General features: G+C 51.6%; 5 protein-coding genes across 5 annotated transcripts; 3 read left to right on the plus strand and 2 right to left on the minus strand.

Annotated features, from left to right (window-relative positions):
- Positions 1–1,388: 1,388 nt before the first annotated feature.
- Positions 1,389–3,101, minus strand: M406DRAFT_66203 (uncharacterized protein; the record flags this gene model as incomplete). Its single annotated transcript, XM_040924977.1, has 8 exons — positions 1,389–1,427; positions 1,487–1,531; positions 1,676–1,832; positions 1,957–2,486; positions 2,523–2,623; positions 2,659–2,702; positions 2,759–2,889; positions 3,096–3,101. 8 exons carry the CDS (start codon positions 3,099–3,101, stop codon positions 1,389–1,391), a joined length of 1,053 nt encoding a protein of 350 aa, XP_040780691.1.
- A 3,518-nt stretch (positions 3,102–6,619) lies between these two features.
- M406DRAFT_325219 (uncharacterized protein) lies at positions 6,620–7,713 on the plus strand (the record flags this gene model as incomplete). The annotated part of the gene is made up of 2 exons (XM_040919960.1): positions 6,620–7,375; positions 7,522–7,713. 2 exons carry the CDS (start codon positions 6,620–6,622, stop codon positions 7,711–7,713), a joined length of 948 nt encoding a protein of 315 aa, XP_040780692.1.
- Positions 7,714–8,162: 449 nt separating this feature from the next.
- Positions 8,163–9,424, minus strand: M406DRAFT_335553 (NicO-domain-containing protein; the record flags this gene model as incomplete). The annotated part of the gene is made up of 3 exons (XM_040921058.1): positions 8,163–8,205; positions 8,245–8,596; positions 8,659–9,424. 3 exons carry the CDS (start codon positions 9,422–9,424, stop codon positions 8,163–8,165), a joined length of 1,161 nt encoding a protein of 386 aa, XP_040780693.1.
- A 1,479-nt stretch (positions 9,425–10,903) lies between these two features.
- Positions 10,904–12,209, plus strand: M406DRAFT_335554 (family 61 glycoside hydrolase; the record flags this gene model as incomplete). Its single annotated transcript, XM_040921059.1, has 2 exons — positions 10,904–11,784; positions 12,185–12,209. The coding sequence occupies 2 exons, from the start codon at positions 10,904–10,906 to the stop codon at positions 12,207–12,209; spliced, it is 906 nt and encodes a 301-aa protein (XP_040780694.1).
- Positions 12,210–13,178: 969 nt separating this feature from the next.
- Positions 13,179–14,973, plus strand: M406DRAFT_237614 (pseudouridine synthase; the record flags this gene model as incomplete). Its single annotated transcript, XM_040916065.1, has 3 exons — positions 13,179–14,093; positions 14,172–14,731; positions 14,808–14,973. Coding segments are annotated over 3 exons (1,641 nt in total), but the record flags the coding sequence as incomplete, so codon positions are not given.
- Between the last annotated feature and the right edge of the window lie 859 nt (positions 14,974–15,832).

The raw sequence follows: 15,832 nt of genomic DNA on the forward strand, positions 1-15,832 counted from the left end.
CTCGGCCAGGCGGAACACTGCCCATATGAAGGAATAAATGTCCGTCTTGATGTGTACTGTTCATTGATTGCTTCTGCAGAGACAAAATGCATGCTCACAATAAGATTGAGGATCTGATATGGAGGGAATAGATGCCATGTACCAGAGTACATGAGGCTGGCTTGGGTCTTTTCTCAGGTCGCATGGCCGCCTGCCGGGTTGGTTTCTTTTTCTGGGTCCTCCTGGCAAAATAAAGCAAGCGCTGAGACGAGACGGCACAACGCCTGCGGACCACAGTATTGACCTGAACAGGGGACCTATCACGACCAGCGTACAGGGTTCTGACATCTGACAAATATAGAGAAAAACGTTGGGGAGGGAACACGAGTGAGATTACAAAGTATCAGGCATACATACATTACTTGCAGTCGATATAATAGCGGTCAGACTGCCAGGCGGTTGGTGGAACAGGACTATCCAGCGCCGTGGCGACAGCTGTGAACTCAGTCAGCTGTCAGGGAAGAATGTGACAGAGGCGTTGCTCTCGCTGCAGTCAGCGTCGCCGGCGACTCGCAGCCCACCATTCTGAGATGTGAATGAGCTCAGCGTGGTGCAGGCCGCACCGTGAAGCCAGGAAGTTTACACTGTTCCGAGAGAACCCTTTATCTTGATATAAGGTGATCTGAAAAGATAGTGGCGAATCTAGGAGTCGGCCTTTGGATTGCCGGGGGCCAAAGTCCCGAAGACGATGCCATTGGGAAATCCAAGAGCTTGGGGACAATGCAAAAGTGGATAACAAGGAGGCGATCCGACATTCTGGGGAAGGCAAGCACAAAGGGGTACGGGGAGGTCGTCAGCCCCGTCCGTCGATCGGAAGTGTCGGTCAGCGGCCTGACCTGGTGGAGGCAAGGGCAAGGAAGGGTGGGCTGGACCCTTAGATATTGCTTTGAGGCTGTCAGCCGTCAGCCTACCCGGATCGTCTTCTAGACTCAGCAGCAATCCCCCCTTCCCTTCTCGTCCTTATCTCATCCTTACTCATAATACATATCCAGATGTACATCCCTCGGCGCGGGCAAGTCTTCCAGCTTTTGCGAAGAGGCGCTACGGCGAAACGCTGGACTAAAGCGCGGAGGGCCATGCCCAGGGAGGATTGGCGCTGTCTCGGCCCCAAGCGAGGCTTCCGATTCCATTCTTGATTTCATTCACTGTTGGATGTTACGATTTCCTTTGTCTTGCTTTTTTTGCTGAAGCATTTTCTTCTCCCTTACCCCTTTTGGTCTTCGTTTCCGTTCTGTTCTTTCTTTATGCCTCATTCCAATCTACACCTGCAGGCTCCATTCAATAAAGAAGCCTCCTGACATTGTTCAAGGGACTTTCCAAGAAGATGTCAAAAGCTTGAGTGTTCAGGTTCAAGTATCTGGCGGTGAAGTCCATTCTTCATCCAGGGCCTACACCGTTTCTATACTAAGCTTGGCACCTGGCCAAGTCACCAAGTCACCCCTCTCACTGTCACAGTGCACTGGCCCATCAAGAATGCGGGTCCTTTGGACCCCTAGAAACGCCAGTCAGCAGCGCTGCTCGTGAAACAGGCCCTGTCAGTTCCCTTTTTCGAACAAGGAAAATGATAATACTGTAGCTTCGTCACACACACGAATCGGATACCAGCATGTGCGCAATGTCTAGACCAGCCACGTACTATGGTTGATTGGTGGGTGGATGGTGTGTAAGCCCCTTTTGAGCTCGGATCCCAATATTGAGACTGCAGCCCGCTCAATGGTGTTTCTGTCGGGCTTTCAGGGCCCCCCTGGGCGGACTGCAACGAGGCTTTGGGCGCCAGGTTGTCAAACGTCGTGCTGTCCAATCGTTATCTCCGGCTTACGAAGGAAATGTTTCTGACGAGATTCTAGACACCACGGCTGGCGATCAGCGCAGGGACTACGTTGACGCACGCGCATTCGCTACCATGGTCTATCTCACCGCGTCGAAACAATTGGGCTCGCCTTTGTGCCCTCGTTGCTAGGATCTTCTATAGGCCGTGTGAGCAAACATCTGTAAACCTTGCCAATATTTCTCAAGGACGAGAGCGCCCTCTTGTTCCGGATCAAAAGCCTCTCTGGCTCAGTGCTCAAGCTCGCGCTCTCTCTCTCACTCTCTAAATATTTGCCTCTCATACTGCGGTGGAGGCCGACTTCGGAAATGTATTCCGCGGCATCCTCACAGCATGCAAGCACCCTCGTGCACGCCATACGAGCATCCAATGATGTACCTAAACTATGGGCCTGGAAGCAACTGATTGAGTCGTCTGGGTCAATTCCGTTCGGGAACGACGCATGCATGCCACGTTCTTCCTCCATTCGGCTTTCGCGGCTGGCTGCTGTCATGCCACGCACTACGCAAACCTTTGCTGACTCGCAAATTCGGCTCTCTCTACAAAGTACAGTCTCTGCATGCCAATCTGTAGCGCCCGACCCGGAGGACCTTATCGTCGCTGGACGGCATCTCTGAGTCTAACCAATTGGTCCAAGCCAAGACTCCTAACACACCCGAACAACGTGATCGGCAGCACGCGGCGCTGACTCGAGACTTTTGACGGCGCTAATCGGGTTCACCGGAGAGTCTCGCAGAAGACTCATATTGACCTGGCCTGGGAATAACGTACGCCTTATCATTGTTACTTACTATGGTATAGTAGGTTATGGTGATACATGATACCACGCTCGATCCTCAACATTGAGTTCTCACAGGCACGGAGTGTGTACATTGATCGGCACGTTCTCACCTCTCGTTAGCATCTGTAGGCTGGACAATTATCTCGTAGCCTCGGGACTTCGCCCGCCACCAATTCATAGCTATGGCTCTGTGTGACAGTTGTTGTTCACTTATGAAAGTAATGTGAATGACATCGTGTGACTACAAACTCCGCCAACACAGCACTGAAATATGCAATTCTACCCACTTCCACTATGTACTTGTCACTCAATGGTGGGAGTCTCGTACATATCACGGACTCAACAGATGACAGATGCACCTCCATGCAAGTTCGCTATGGCGGGGGTGGGTCGAGTCTGGGGAGTGTGGGGCAGGGACGGATATCATATCAGCATCGCATTGCTTACAGACATTTCGGGACCCAGGCGGGAAGAATGGATACAGAGTAATGTGCTAAGAAAATATCATATATACTACTGCATAGTAAGTTCAAGCCCAGAATATATCCACTTGAATCGTAACCTTGATAGCCAAACAGAAGCCTCCAGCTACCGTGGAAGACAGTGAATATGTCGGAACACGATGAGAAGACTCGAGGCAATGGAAAATTTTTAGTATAGACATTATTCACCCAGTTCATATAGATTTACTCCAATCTATCAATTCAATCCAATATACTTCACCTTGATACGTAAGAAAGTGTTGAAGGAAGCTGGGGGGCATGTCATGTCCTGAGGACTTTCAATACCCTCTGGAGTCCATGACTGTTCTCAAGAAGTTTTGAAGCATGTTAACATGTGCACCCCCCGCCCCCTCCCTCCTCTCTGCTTCTAGTCCAGTTAGGCTCATGTCTGGGACACAGGGCTTTCCGCAATTCATTGATCGCCTGTCTGGCTTAGTTATCCCGTGTAGGAGATATCATGAAACAGCTCGGATGAGGTCTGCAATTGAGCACTGCCTATACGATCCTGGAGCCTACCATTCAAACGACAACACTCACATGGCTGACGCGTAATACTTTGACGGCTCTGAAGCTCAAGATCCCGAAAGTTCAAGTGTCGACTGAATCAATGAGTGCGGGGCACATCGATACAGTTGCGTTCTTTACCAAAGAAAAAGAAAAGAAGAAGAAAAAGAGAAAGAAAAAATAAATTGGCTTCAATGTCCTTGCTGAAAGGTACCTTGGCTTTCAAATGTATTCATGTTCTCACATTCCGCAGCAATAAGTACAATAAAGACGTGATTAAATTACTACGAGAGACCTTCACTTATCGACAATTTCTTACAGTCCTCTTAGCACAGCCCCTACAGTGACGATTTTTCTTTCACCACTCAAGCATCTATGGCTAAGACTTACTCACGCCTAGCAGAGAATGTAGCCTGGTGATTTCAATATTCACAAGTTATGGTGTTTCAATGATCAACATATCTATATATAATATAGAGACTCCAATTGCACCATTGCTCTTGGACGACGTTGTCTCTACACCAAAGCGCGAACATCTACAATAAGACATAGCAGCTCGCAAGCCCGCAACTCAAGCCTTGCAAGTGCCACTGCCATAATAGCAAAGCAAACAGCGCATCCTCACAGCTAACGGCAGACTAGAGTATATCCATTACTCAAAGAAAATCATCATCTCTCTGGCACTATGTCGACCTCAACTAAATATCCTTATCCTGAGCCACCACCATCGCCATCAGGTGGACGCCCTCCACGGACTCCACGGCCAACAGCACCGTCGCCACCGCCCACGCCTCCACCCCCTCCACCCCCTCCTCCACCTCCCTCTTCTTGATCAGTTTACAAGAAGATGCATGCATGGCTGGGGGTACGAATAGAAATCTCTGGCCACAGTCGCCTTCCCAAATAGCATGGGGGAGGGGAGAGCTTGTGTTCGTTACCTGAACGCGGCGACCACAGGCTGAAGATGATGGTGCAGCTTACAGCCGAAAGAAAGCAGGACTCAGTCAATTCTATGGTATATAGCTGGTGGTCAATATTTCATCATCGACAATTACAGGCTCTTGTCCTAATATATTCACCTTCAGAAGATGCCTATCACATGGTCAGTTGTCACGATTAGACTATGGTACTTGCTCAGACCTCTGTAGAGATGTTTCTTTGGAGATTGTGTGGATATACTTAAGAAGCCCGGTGCCCGGTGCCAATTTCGTGCTTTGGACGGTGGTAATACAGGGAGCGAGTTCCTACAGCGTTTCTCATAGCGCCAAATTATAGTTCTTGCCACAGGACACTGTCCGGAATCTGATAGTACTTGACAGGGAAATGAGGCACGATGGACGGTTTAAACTGCCTACGTCTTGTCCAACATGGGCCGGCAAATGAATGGGGCTGCGACGATCTCGGTGGCATTGATGAGGCCTGTTCTATTTCATGGATGGATTTGCTATCTCGGGGCTATCCTGCGTACACATTCTTGTCGATATAGTGGGTAATCAGGGTCGAGGTCGATCTGCTCGTAATTTATGATCCTCTTGTAAGTTTAAAGCATCCCGATGACTTGTATCGACCCACGGGCATATCATTCTCCACCCGATACTATACATAGAGTATCATCATAATTGATACATCATCTTGGCCAACAAAAAAAAGAGCTCATAGATATGGCAGTTGCTGTAGAAATTATGTGAAAACCCTTGAGTCTGTGCTGGGCGAGGAACAACCAGGAATCACTCCAGTGCTCACGAGCCATATTACCATTGGTGGATTTTCTCGCTACTTCAGCTATAGTGCTAGGACTTCAAGTGGCGGCCGGCCTACCTGTCTTGAGTACAGTCGTCGTCAACAATTCATTTATCTCAAGGAGGTGGTGGTCCTGTGGATGAAAGGTCCATCACATCGAATCCGAGTCATGGCCTTCTGTAGGGGGTAGTGCTTCGAACGTTGCAGTAGTGAAAGATGTGGACCCGACCTGGACGAGGGTTCATTGCTGCGACCTAGGACTGCTTATTGGTATACAGATTTGTATTCCAGCTTGGAATTTCCTAATTGAATTCTCCAATTACTCGAGCTCGATGTTAACTGGCTGTTCTTCGTATTTGGCTTTCCCAGCCAGAGAATTATCGAATTCACGAAATTCTCGGCCGAGGCTCGAAGCACGCAACGTGGCCATCCCCTGAATTTCATCCCAAATCTCGTGGAGGCTGATCTCCGCGGCGCAGACCATGGCACTGCCTGCACGCATAAACTTAGGACTCCACCTACGAGGTTCACTCTATCCGAGGACAATCGAAACGTCTCATGTTTGACAGAAACCAGGGGAAAAAGAGAGCAACAGGTGCACACCGCAGCCACACCTTTCCTCTACGGGCTTCCCATCCCCATGCCGATCTCCCGTGTCTTGCTTTTTGGGAGTGACGTTCTAATGATTCGTGGCCGCGCGCGCATTTCCAGGGGGAAATGGCAAGGCTCGTGAGGGTCGGCTGCCGAGCTCTCTGGGTTCGGGCCTACCAAGACCTGCCCCTGGGCGCCCTCTCGGGGCATTTTTCCAGAAAGCGATATTCGAAGGAGAATTTGACGTCAAGTCTGCCTTGTGTGCTTGTTTATCTTGTTATGGTCGATCATGGCTGTGTGCGCTTGAGGGTCTAGGCTAGACATGATATCCAGCCGTACCCATGCCATCTTCTACCTTTTCTAGGAACACGCAGCCCCCCACTCTGAATACTCCTGACACCGTTTCTCCTGTCCATTATTCCTTTTAAACCTTTTCTCCTCTTGTTTAAGCATAACCCACTAACATTTCCGGCGCAGGAAATGTGTAATTAATGCCCAATGAGTTTTGCCAGCGGCTGGGCCCCAAAGAAAAACAACCACGCCAGATGACATCGGAACATAGCATATGCCCAGGTGGTATTATTCACTAATACTGGAGGGCATCACGAAGTCACGGAGCCATCGAGGGCCAAGATGAGGCTGCAGACCGTCTTCGTCTTGATTCTGCCCTTCATTCTCGTCCTCTGGGCAACCCCAGCACGATGCTCAGCCGACTTCGACTTCTCCGCCTATCCAGCATCGACAAGGACATGTCTGGAGGACGCAGCAGACGACTCGACCTGCACTGCTGACTCGGCAGACGAGGACACAAACATGTGCCTATGCAGCAACACGGGCAACTTCGTCCTCAGCGCGGCGGCATGCATAGGGGACCAGGGCGCCGACGTGTTGGCACAGGTGTACGAGCTTATGCAGGATGACTGCTCCGACGCAAAAACGCCCCTGACCGTGTCCGAGGCGGAGTGGTTCATGGCTGCGAACGGGACGACAGTGACAGTGACGAGCACCATTACGACGACGAGTGCGGGCATCCTGACGACATATACCACGACGAGCACGAGCTCGCACATCGCGAGTGAGGCTACGGCTACGAGCAGCAGCACCTCTTCTGCCGGCGGCAGCAGCAGCAGTCAGGGACCAGGCCAGGGGATGACGGCCAGCGCAGAAATCGGAGCCATCACGTCGAGTGTTGCTGGAGCCCTGGCGATCGCCTGTATGGTGTGCATGTTTTTCATGTTCAAGAAGCGAAGAACGGACAAGAGGGAAATGCGGGCAGCGCTGGAGGCGGGGAGGCGCATTGGTGGAGGCGGGGATAGAAGATCCAATGATAAGCCGCTGCTCAGCCTGGGCGCGATGACACCGGGCAGCAGGAGTCCACTCGGAGCCAGTGTGACGCCTCCACCGCCTTCAGAGCCAGGTGCATCGGCATCATCACAAGTTTGGCGGTCATCATTATCACAGACGTCCAGGCTGGGCACACCAGTGTCACCAACCGAGCTGCCTAGCCACCAACCACCGTGTGAATTGCCTGACAGTGGCGTGGGAGGAGGCCATGGGACACAGTGGCCGTCGCCAATATCACAGGGAGTGGGAACTATGGGGTCATGGTGCCCTTCACCAGTGTCTGCATTGGTACACACGAATACGATGGGAACATACGACAGCACAACAAACACTCTTGGGCCAATATCGACGCTTTCACCAACATTGTCACGCCCGCTCACTAGATCCGGCACGGTGAGGTCAAGTTGGGCGCACGAAAGGCCGGCACTGGAAGGGCCGTACGAGCTGCCCGGGAACGAGATAGAATATTCCGGCAGGGCAGACACGATACCCTTGAGCACAATCTCGGAGAGGCAGTCGACGACTACAATCAGACAGGCACCACCAGAATATTCATCGGCAGGATGGGTCGATCCGAATGGAGACAAAACTTGGATTTGAAGGACTGTTGGTTAGCAAATGCAGTCAAAAACTTATATCAAGCTTACTTATTGGTAATGAAAACCCTTACACCTGAGATCATGAGATGACTTGTTGGAACAGAGTTTGGCGAGAGCAACAGCAAGACTTTAGGATAAAAACGGCGATAATCAGATTCCCCGAGATATACCCCAGAAACGAGTCGACATTTCCAAGTTTAGTCGCTGTAAACAGGTTTACCCAAGTGGACCAGTCACCTCGACTCGTGAGGGCCAGCTTCAATCTCGGCTTGTCCACTAGTATCTTCTGTCTCAGTTCCCGCAGTCTCATTCGACTCCTCCTCGTGGCGCAAGAGGCCTCGTTGATCCATCCTTCTCCTCCAAGGCTTGTAGATAAGAACAGAGCCCAACCCAACGACAAGGAAGAGGCCACAGATACTGCCGCCGATGATCTCAAAATTGTCTCCGATAGCCCCAACACCATCCCAGAAGCTTCCTTCGGGCTCAGCAACATTGAGCACAAGAGTCAAGAGCTGGATTATCCCAATGAAGGCCGAGACCATGATGGTTATTCCGGTCAGGACGATCGAGTAATAGAGAATAGCGATATGATCCCTTGCGAAGGCCTTGGAGGTGTACAGAGCCATCATCAGAGCTCCATCGGTCGTGTCGATGAGACACATGCCGGCTATTCAGGTAGGTCAGTACTAAGACTGGTTCCGAGGGGGAAATTCTCCTGTGACTCATTACCAGTGAAAAGAACAGGGAATATCAAGATCAGCCACAGGCTCGTTCCCGACGCGCCTTGAATACTGGCAATGCCCAAGATGGCAATCTCGGAGCTCGTGTCAAAACCCAAGCCGAACATCACCCCAAGGGGATACATTTTCCACGGCCGATCGACGAGAACGAATAGCTTGCGAAACACATTTGCCAGAAACCCAGCACCCTCGAGGCTAAGCTGCCCAGCTGCCTGGTCCTCCTGCGCGGCGTCCTCATCACCACCCTGCCGTCGCTCGTGCTGCTCGCGCAACAGCTGTTGTAACCTCTTCACCAGTCGATACAGCACCCAGGTGTTGCCGGCACAGAGGATCAACAAGAAAGCCGCACTCACGCTCGTGCCGACGATGTTGCCGACCCTCTGGAACCCATCAAATCGGTCCCTCAGCGCCCCGCTGGTGGCAGCGACGACCACACAGGTAACCACCACAATGGTTGAGTGGCCCAGACTGAACCAGGTGCCGACACTCACGGGACGCTGGCCAGAGGCAATGAGCCGTCGCGTCATGAGATCGATGGCGCTGATGTGATCCGCATCCAGCGCATGGCGGAGGCCAAGTGTGTAGGACAGGACGGCGGAGGAGATGAGTTTCGGAAAGTAATGCAGGACGACACCGATCGAAGCCCAGACGATGGCGTTGACGGCGACGAGGAGGAGGATCTGCCATGTGACGGCTGGGGGCAGGCCACGGAGGGCCTTTGGGAGAGGAAGACTGGAAAACGCCAAGGGAGGCATCCTGCTTTGGGAGCACTTGAGTCGTTGCGGGAGGATACCAAGCAAAGGAGAGAATAGGGCCTGGAAGAGAAAAAGAAAGGACCATCAATTGGGCAAAAAACAAAAGAGAGAGCAGGTTCTCAAGAGTACCAGCAACCTGAAGTGAATCAGGCTATGGACCCTATTTTACGGCCTATTCCTCCTACTGTCTATTATGTTTGCAGTCAACAGTGCAACCCTCGCGGCCGGTGAGCTTCTCATGAAATTTTTCGTCGTACACAAGTGAGGGGTCGGGAATGCCCAGCCTAGATCTCACTGCAACTGACGATAAGCCTCCCGCTTTACGTGACCCTCCTGACTAACGCAACTAGGAACAAAGTCGCTCTGCTATGGTGAGAGCACGACATTACTCGAGGCGATGAATCTGTCAGACCTTGCATATAGTCTTGCCAAACTTGAAGTGACGTTCGTATGTGGATTTTGGTACGTGCAAGGACTGCATCTGCTTCTTCTTGTACAAATAATGTTTGCTTTGGCCTTGAGAAATGATAGTCTTCTAACCAGATTGTTTCTCGAGAATAAATCGTTCTAAATTTCTGCCGCACCATTTTTGGACCTTTTCTCCGATAAGAAAGCATCATTGCTGTGCCGTTGCACTTGATTGGCTGATTGGGTAAGTAATCATTGAAATATGAGCTTGCAAGAGAAATTCTCCATCTCCAGCCTCACCTACGTCCAAGTTCGAAACCGCCAAAGACTTTGGGAACTGGAGCGCTGCTAGAAAGATGACCATGACTTAGGAGTAACAAGCGAGAGACGTGTGTCGGTCACCATCCTCCGAGATCATTTAACCGATGCTATATTGGAAACCGGGTTGCCGCTCATCCCTGAACAGAAGTAAAAACATCCTCCGCAGACCGCAAGCTTACCTGAGTCCGCTTGTTGAGACCCTTAACCAACCACACGAACTTCTTCTGAATTTTTTATCGTTTCTCAAAAATGACCTTCATGTGGCAATGGGCATTTTGAAACCCGGAAGAAATTCCTCGGCGCGCCCATGCCCCGAGCCTACTCTATTTCAACCGTGCCCCGTGAGAAGTAGACCTCTTGCTTGTTTTTTTTTTTCGGGGCAAACTCTCACGACTTTGCGGCACCTGGTGCTCACTTGAATTCAGCGGCTAATTTCCAGGGAGTTCTTTGCGGAAGATTGACAAATTTTCATATATTCCAAACCAGTTTACGATCCCACGTTGCTATTCACGTCCGTTGAGCTAGTGATTGAAACTTACGCACATATAACACCGTAGATACATGACAGAATAAGTACGACCCTGAGAAATATACACCAGGCAAAACGCCATCTGGGAACGTAGTCTGCTATCTAGGAGCTCAGGTCCCAGACAAGATTATACCACAGCTCCCTGTCGAGCCTCTGTTGCACAAAGGCACAACAAGCGATATCCCCATTTCGAGGATTGTTCATTATTGTGGCCCGAGACGATGTCGCCGTCGCTCAGTCGGAATCTCTTTGCTGCAACCCTGCTTGCAAGCGCAGCAGCACACTCTCACATCGATTATGTCCTCGTCAACGGCGTGTACTATCCAGGCTTTATCCCTCAGCTCGGCGCCAGCGGCAACCCAGCAGACACAGTCGGGTGGTTCGAGACCGCGACAGACGACGGCTTCATCGCACCCTCAAACTACACCAACCCCAACATCATCTGCCACGAGAACGGCGCTCCCCCACGCGCCCACATGCCCGTCGCGCCCGGCGATATAGTACACTTCCAGTGGAACGGCTGGCCGTTGTCCCACGACGGGCCCGTGCAGACCTACCTGGCCCCCTGCGACGGCTCCAACGCCCATGCTGGCGACGGGTGTGCCAGTGTCGACAAGACCAAGCTCGAGTTCTTCAAGATCGACGACTCTGCCCCTGTGTTCCTCAACGAGAGTGGTGGACCGCCGGGGTTCTGGGCCACCGAGGTCCTGATTGCGAGCAACAACAGCTGGCTGATCCAGGTGCCGACTACGCTGCGTCCTGGTCCGTATGTGCTGCGGCATGAAATCATTGCCCTGCACTATGCCAATGTGACGAATGGGGCACAGAACTACCCCCAGTGCTTCAATGTTTGGGTATCGCACGGTGCGAGTAATACGAGTAACGTCACGGGGACGTTGGGGCCAGTGGTCAACCCGCGTGGCATACCGGCTACAGAGTTTTATCACGAGGATGATCCAGGGATTTTGATCGATATATACAAGAATTTGACGACATACGTGATACCTGGACCTACATTGGCTGCAGATGCTGTACCCATTCCGCTGTCAAGCCAGAGGAACATGCTTGTGAAGGCGGCTGGAACACCAGTCGTGGTCTCGGGGTCTACAACGATGCAATTTCCGCAGAGTACGTCAACAGTTCGTCCTGCATGAGGGGAAGATGGCAATGGCAATGAGCTGCTCCATTATCTGGGTCCAATCATTGGCTACTTGAAGGCTAAGCATGGATTGAGCCCATATGTTATCTCCCAGAGGGGCAGTTCCATGGTCATCTCTGGTATCACATTGAGTACATAAGATAAATATCAAAAGCCTGATCTGGTAGGAAGCAATACTTCAACCCCGTGATTGTACAGAATAGCTATGAAAGAACAAAGGAGGAGAAGAAAATCCTTCGAACAAATGTGGAGAGGACGTATGTGGCTTGTTCCAGAAACCTTTGTGCAAGAAAAAGCTTCTATTTGCTTGTAAATCAGCTCAACATGATCAAAATTGGTCCAGAATGAGCGATTACCCAATTCCATAGGGAGGTAATGACACCAGCAACTGAAAATGTGGACTTGGTCATGTTTATGATCCGAATCTTCATAGCACGAGATCGATCACCTTGCATTTGGAGTGGCCTTTCTCAACAACCACGAGGCACCCAGAAGTAAAATAAGAGACTGACACCAACATGAGATGTCCCCTGCTATCTTCTTGTAGTGTCATTGATTCTTTGCTGGAACATTACAGAATGATACTGCAGTAGAAAGGTGTGGTCATACTCGCCAGCAATCAGTGGGGATTTCATAGTAGGACTAGCCCAAGTACCAGAATCCTCATGCGGTGGTGTTGTACTATGTGGTACCTGCTGTAGGTACCAGCCTATTACTGTGTGCAGTGGGCTTGCTAGGCTGCATCTGAACCCCTTGTCCAGTTGGTACATAGGTACCTACCCCGCTGTCACAGCATGTAGACAGAACCTTGAGCCACGCTAGGAAATTCCCCAATTCCGAATTAACTTCAACTCGACGGACAAGAAAAAAAAAAGTTCAATCTGCAATTTCTAGTCTTTCTGGTAGGATGTGAAAAGGGCATGCGACCAACAGCGCAATCATGGCAGAACCTGCAAAAGCTGACAGCAGCAACACTACTCCTGCCCAGGCTCCAATCGCCACTGGGAATGGCAGCGCAACTATGTCGTCTGAAGGTCCCAGGCCAGATGCGCCTGCAGGTATCGCAGGTGGTGAAAGCTCAGACGGCAAGAAGATCCACGACAACCAGCAGCGAAACCCGCGACACAAGGGCAGAGGCGGCCGTGGTGGCCGAGGTGGCCGAGGTGGTCGAGGTAGAGGCGACTTCAAGTAAGCTCCATTCCTGGCTCTCTCCCTTCACCTCTTTGTCTACTTGTGCCTTTGGACTTTGCAACTGAAGAAAACGCTACCAAGTGCCTTCGACTAACGCAACCGCAAGGGGTGGCCATGCCCTGATGACAGACCGCCGCGAGATCTACGAGCACAAACGACAACGGCGCAACAACCGAGACAACGATGCAGTCGCTGATGGCGAAGATGGAGCTTCGAATACCCCGAAGCCATCAAACATGAGCATTCCCTTCTCCGCTGAGGAGATCGCTGCCGAGGACCGCCGGCCCAAGCGCAAGGTCGCCGTACTTATTGGATACGCTGGCACAGGCTACAAGGGCATGCAGATCAATCACGATGAGAAGACCATCGAGGGAGACCTGTTCGCTGCCTTTGTGGCTGCAGGTGCCATCCAGAAGAGGAATGCCGACGACCCCAAGAAGTCCAGTTTTATACGCTGCGCCCGAACGGACAAAGGTGTGCACGCCGCTGGCAATGTCATTTCTTTGAAGCTCACCATTGAGGATGCCGACATCGTGGACAAGATCAACGCGCACCTGCCCGAGCAGATACGTGTATGGGGCTACCAGCGGACAAACAATGCCTTCAACTGCTACCAGGCTTGCGACTCGAGATGGTACGAGTACCTCCTCCCCAGCTATACTCTCCTGCCACCCCACCCGCAGACGTTTCTCGGAAAGAAGGTCATCGAGGCGGCAAAGGAGAAGGGCGTCTGGCAAGAGTGTCTCCAGGCCTGGGAGGATGTTCAAGGTTACTGGGACGACGTGGAGAAGAACGACATCAAGCCTATCCTCGACGAGTTAGATGACAAGTCGCGTGAGGAGGTTCTGCAGAAGATTCATGCCTCCGAGGATGCGCAAGAAAATATGCAGGAGGACGAGACTGCACAGAAGAAGCGTAAGGCTGATGAAGTGGAAGAGCGCGACGCCAAGAAGGTCAAGACTGGGGAGGACAACTCTGCCGACAAAGAGGTCGATGCGGCAGATGTCACACCCGAGACGACGCAAGTCGAGAGCGAAGGCGAGCCTCAAGTCGCGCCCGAGGTCGAGGAAGGCGTTGAGCCAACCGTCAAAGCAGCTGGCGAGAAGGAAAACGGCACAACCGTCAAGACCAAGTACCAGCCTACAGCCGCCGAGATCGCTCTGAAGAAGATCAAGGCTGCTTATGTCGCCGCGAAGCGCCGGTACCGTGTCACACCTGCCCGTGTTGAGCAGCTGCAGGCCGCGCTGAACCAATACCTGGGCACCAACAACTTCCACAACTACACGGTCCACAAGACCTTCAAGGACCCCTCCGCCAAGCGGCTTATCCGATCTTTCGTCGTCAATCCAAAGCCCATCCAGATCCGCGATACAGAGTGGCTGTCTCTCAAAGTCCATGGCCAGAGCTTCATGATGCATCAGATCCGCAAGATGGTCGCCATGGCCGTCCTGAGTGTGCGGTGCGCTGCGCCGCTCGAGCGTATCAAGGAGAGTTACGGCCCTACCCGGATCAGCATCCCCAAGGCACCTGGCTTGGGTCTACTGCTCGAGAGGCCTGTGTTTGAAACCTACAGCAAGAAGGCACAGGAAAACTTCGGCAAGGAGGCGCTGAACTTTGACAAGTACGAGAAAGAGATCGAGGACTTCAAGCACAAGCAGATCTACACACGGATCTGGGATACGGAGGAGAAGGATGCCTCGTAAGTCAAGCCAGAGACTCACTCGCTCACTCACTGTCTTTTAGCTTAAAAGCAGAAGAAACTGACACCAGCATAGTTTCCATGTATTCCTTCACCAACTCGACAGCTTCAACACAAACTACTTCCTGTGGGTCACAGCTCATGGCTTCGATGCTGCGTATGAGCCTAAGGAGAGATTTGACCCAAAGCAAAAGTCGACCCTGAAGGACCTGGAGCAGGAACTGGTGGGCGATGATGAAGATGCTGAGGACGGCGTTGGTGATGAGGGTTGATGTGTGATTGTCGTCGCTACGATGTTCTTTAGGCATGTGGTCACTCTTGGTCTACGATGTCGAGACAAGAAGTGATCTTGACCACTGAAAAGCATAGACGAGGTGATTTGAGTGGGGAAAAGAGAGAAAAAAAAAAGAAAGAAAGAAATGATACCATAATCGAGGAATCATGTGCGAGTATTTGGTGAACTTTTTTTATTCATGCTCACTGACCAATCTTCTGCATGTGGCTTCGCTCGGAGAAACCTATTATCTATCTCGATTACCAACCCGGTCAACTCTTGAAGTCCTCCTTTCTTCCCTCACTCGTCCACGTCTCAACTCCTTTCATATTTCGCTTCAGTTGCGGTAGCGTGCTGGGTGACGACACAGACTTTCTGCGATGTTGGGCTCGACGGCATCAGTACACGGTTATACCGGGCTTCCCCTCCTTCATCGTCGGATATTTTGTGTTTCCATCCTTGCTGTGTGTAGTCTCGATGGTTTGTCCGTGGAATGACCCGCGGGCTCGCCTCTGGCCGGCTATGTAACGGGACAAGAAGGCGTTGAGCTATCGGCCATTCAGCGCAAGCCAACCTCTGGGCTGCAACCATTTCCACTCTCTGACCAAAGAAATCTGGGCGAGTCGCTCGTAGATCCGTCTTTCCTCGTTCGTGGTGGAGGCACATGTGTTCGCTCCCTGGGAGGTTTCTCATCTCCCGAGAACTCGCATCACTGGCGGATTATAAATAATACCCCATGACCATGGCGTGCTAGCCCATGGCCTATGATTTTGTGCGAATCGTCCTCATCGCGTCGGCGAAGCCAGCGAGACAGCACAAGGGTCAGG

Source organism: Cryphonectria parasitica, assembly GCF_011745365.1.
Source record: "Cryphonectria parasitica EP155 unplaced genomic scaffold M406scaffold_1, whole genome shotgun sequence".
NCBI lineage: Eukaryota > Fungi > Ascomycota > Sordariomycetes > Diaporthales > Cryphonectriaceae > Cryphonectria > Cryphonectria parasitica.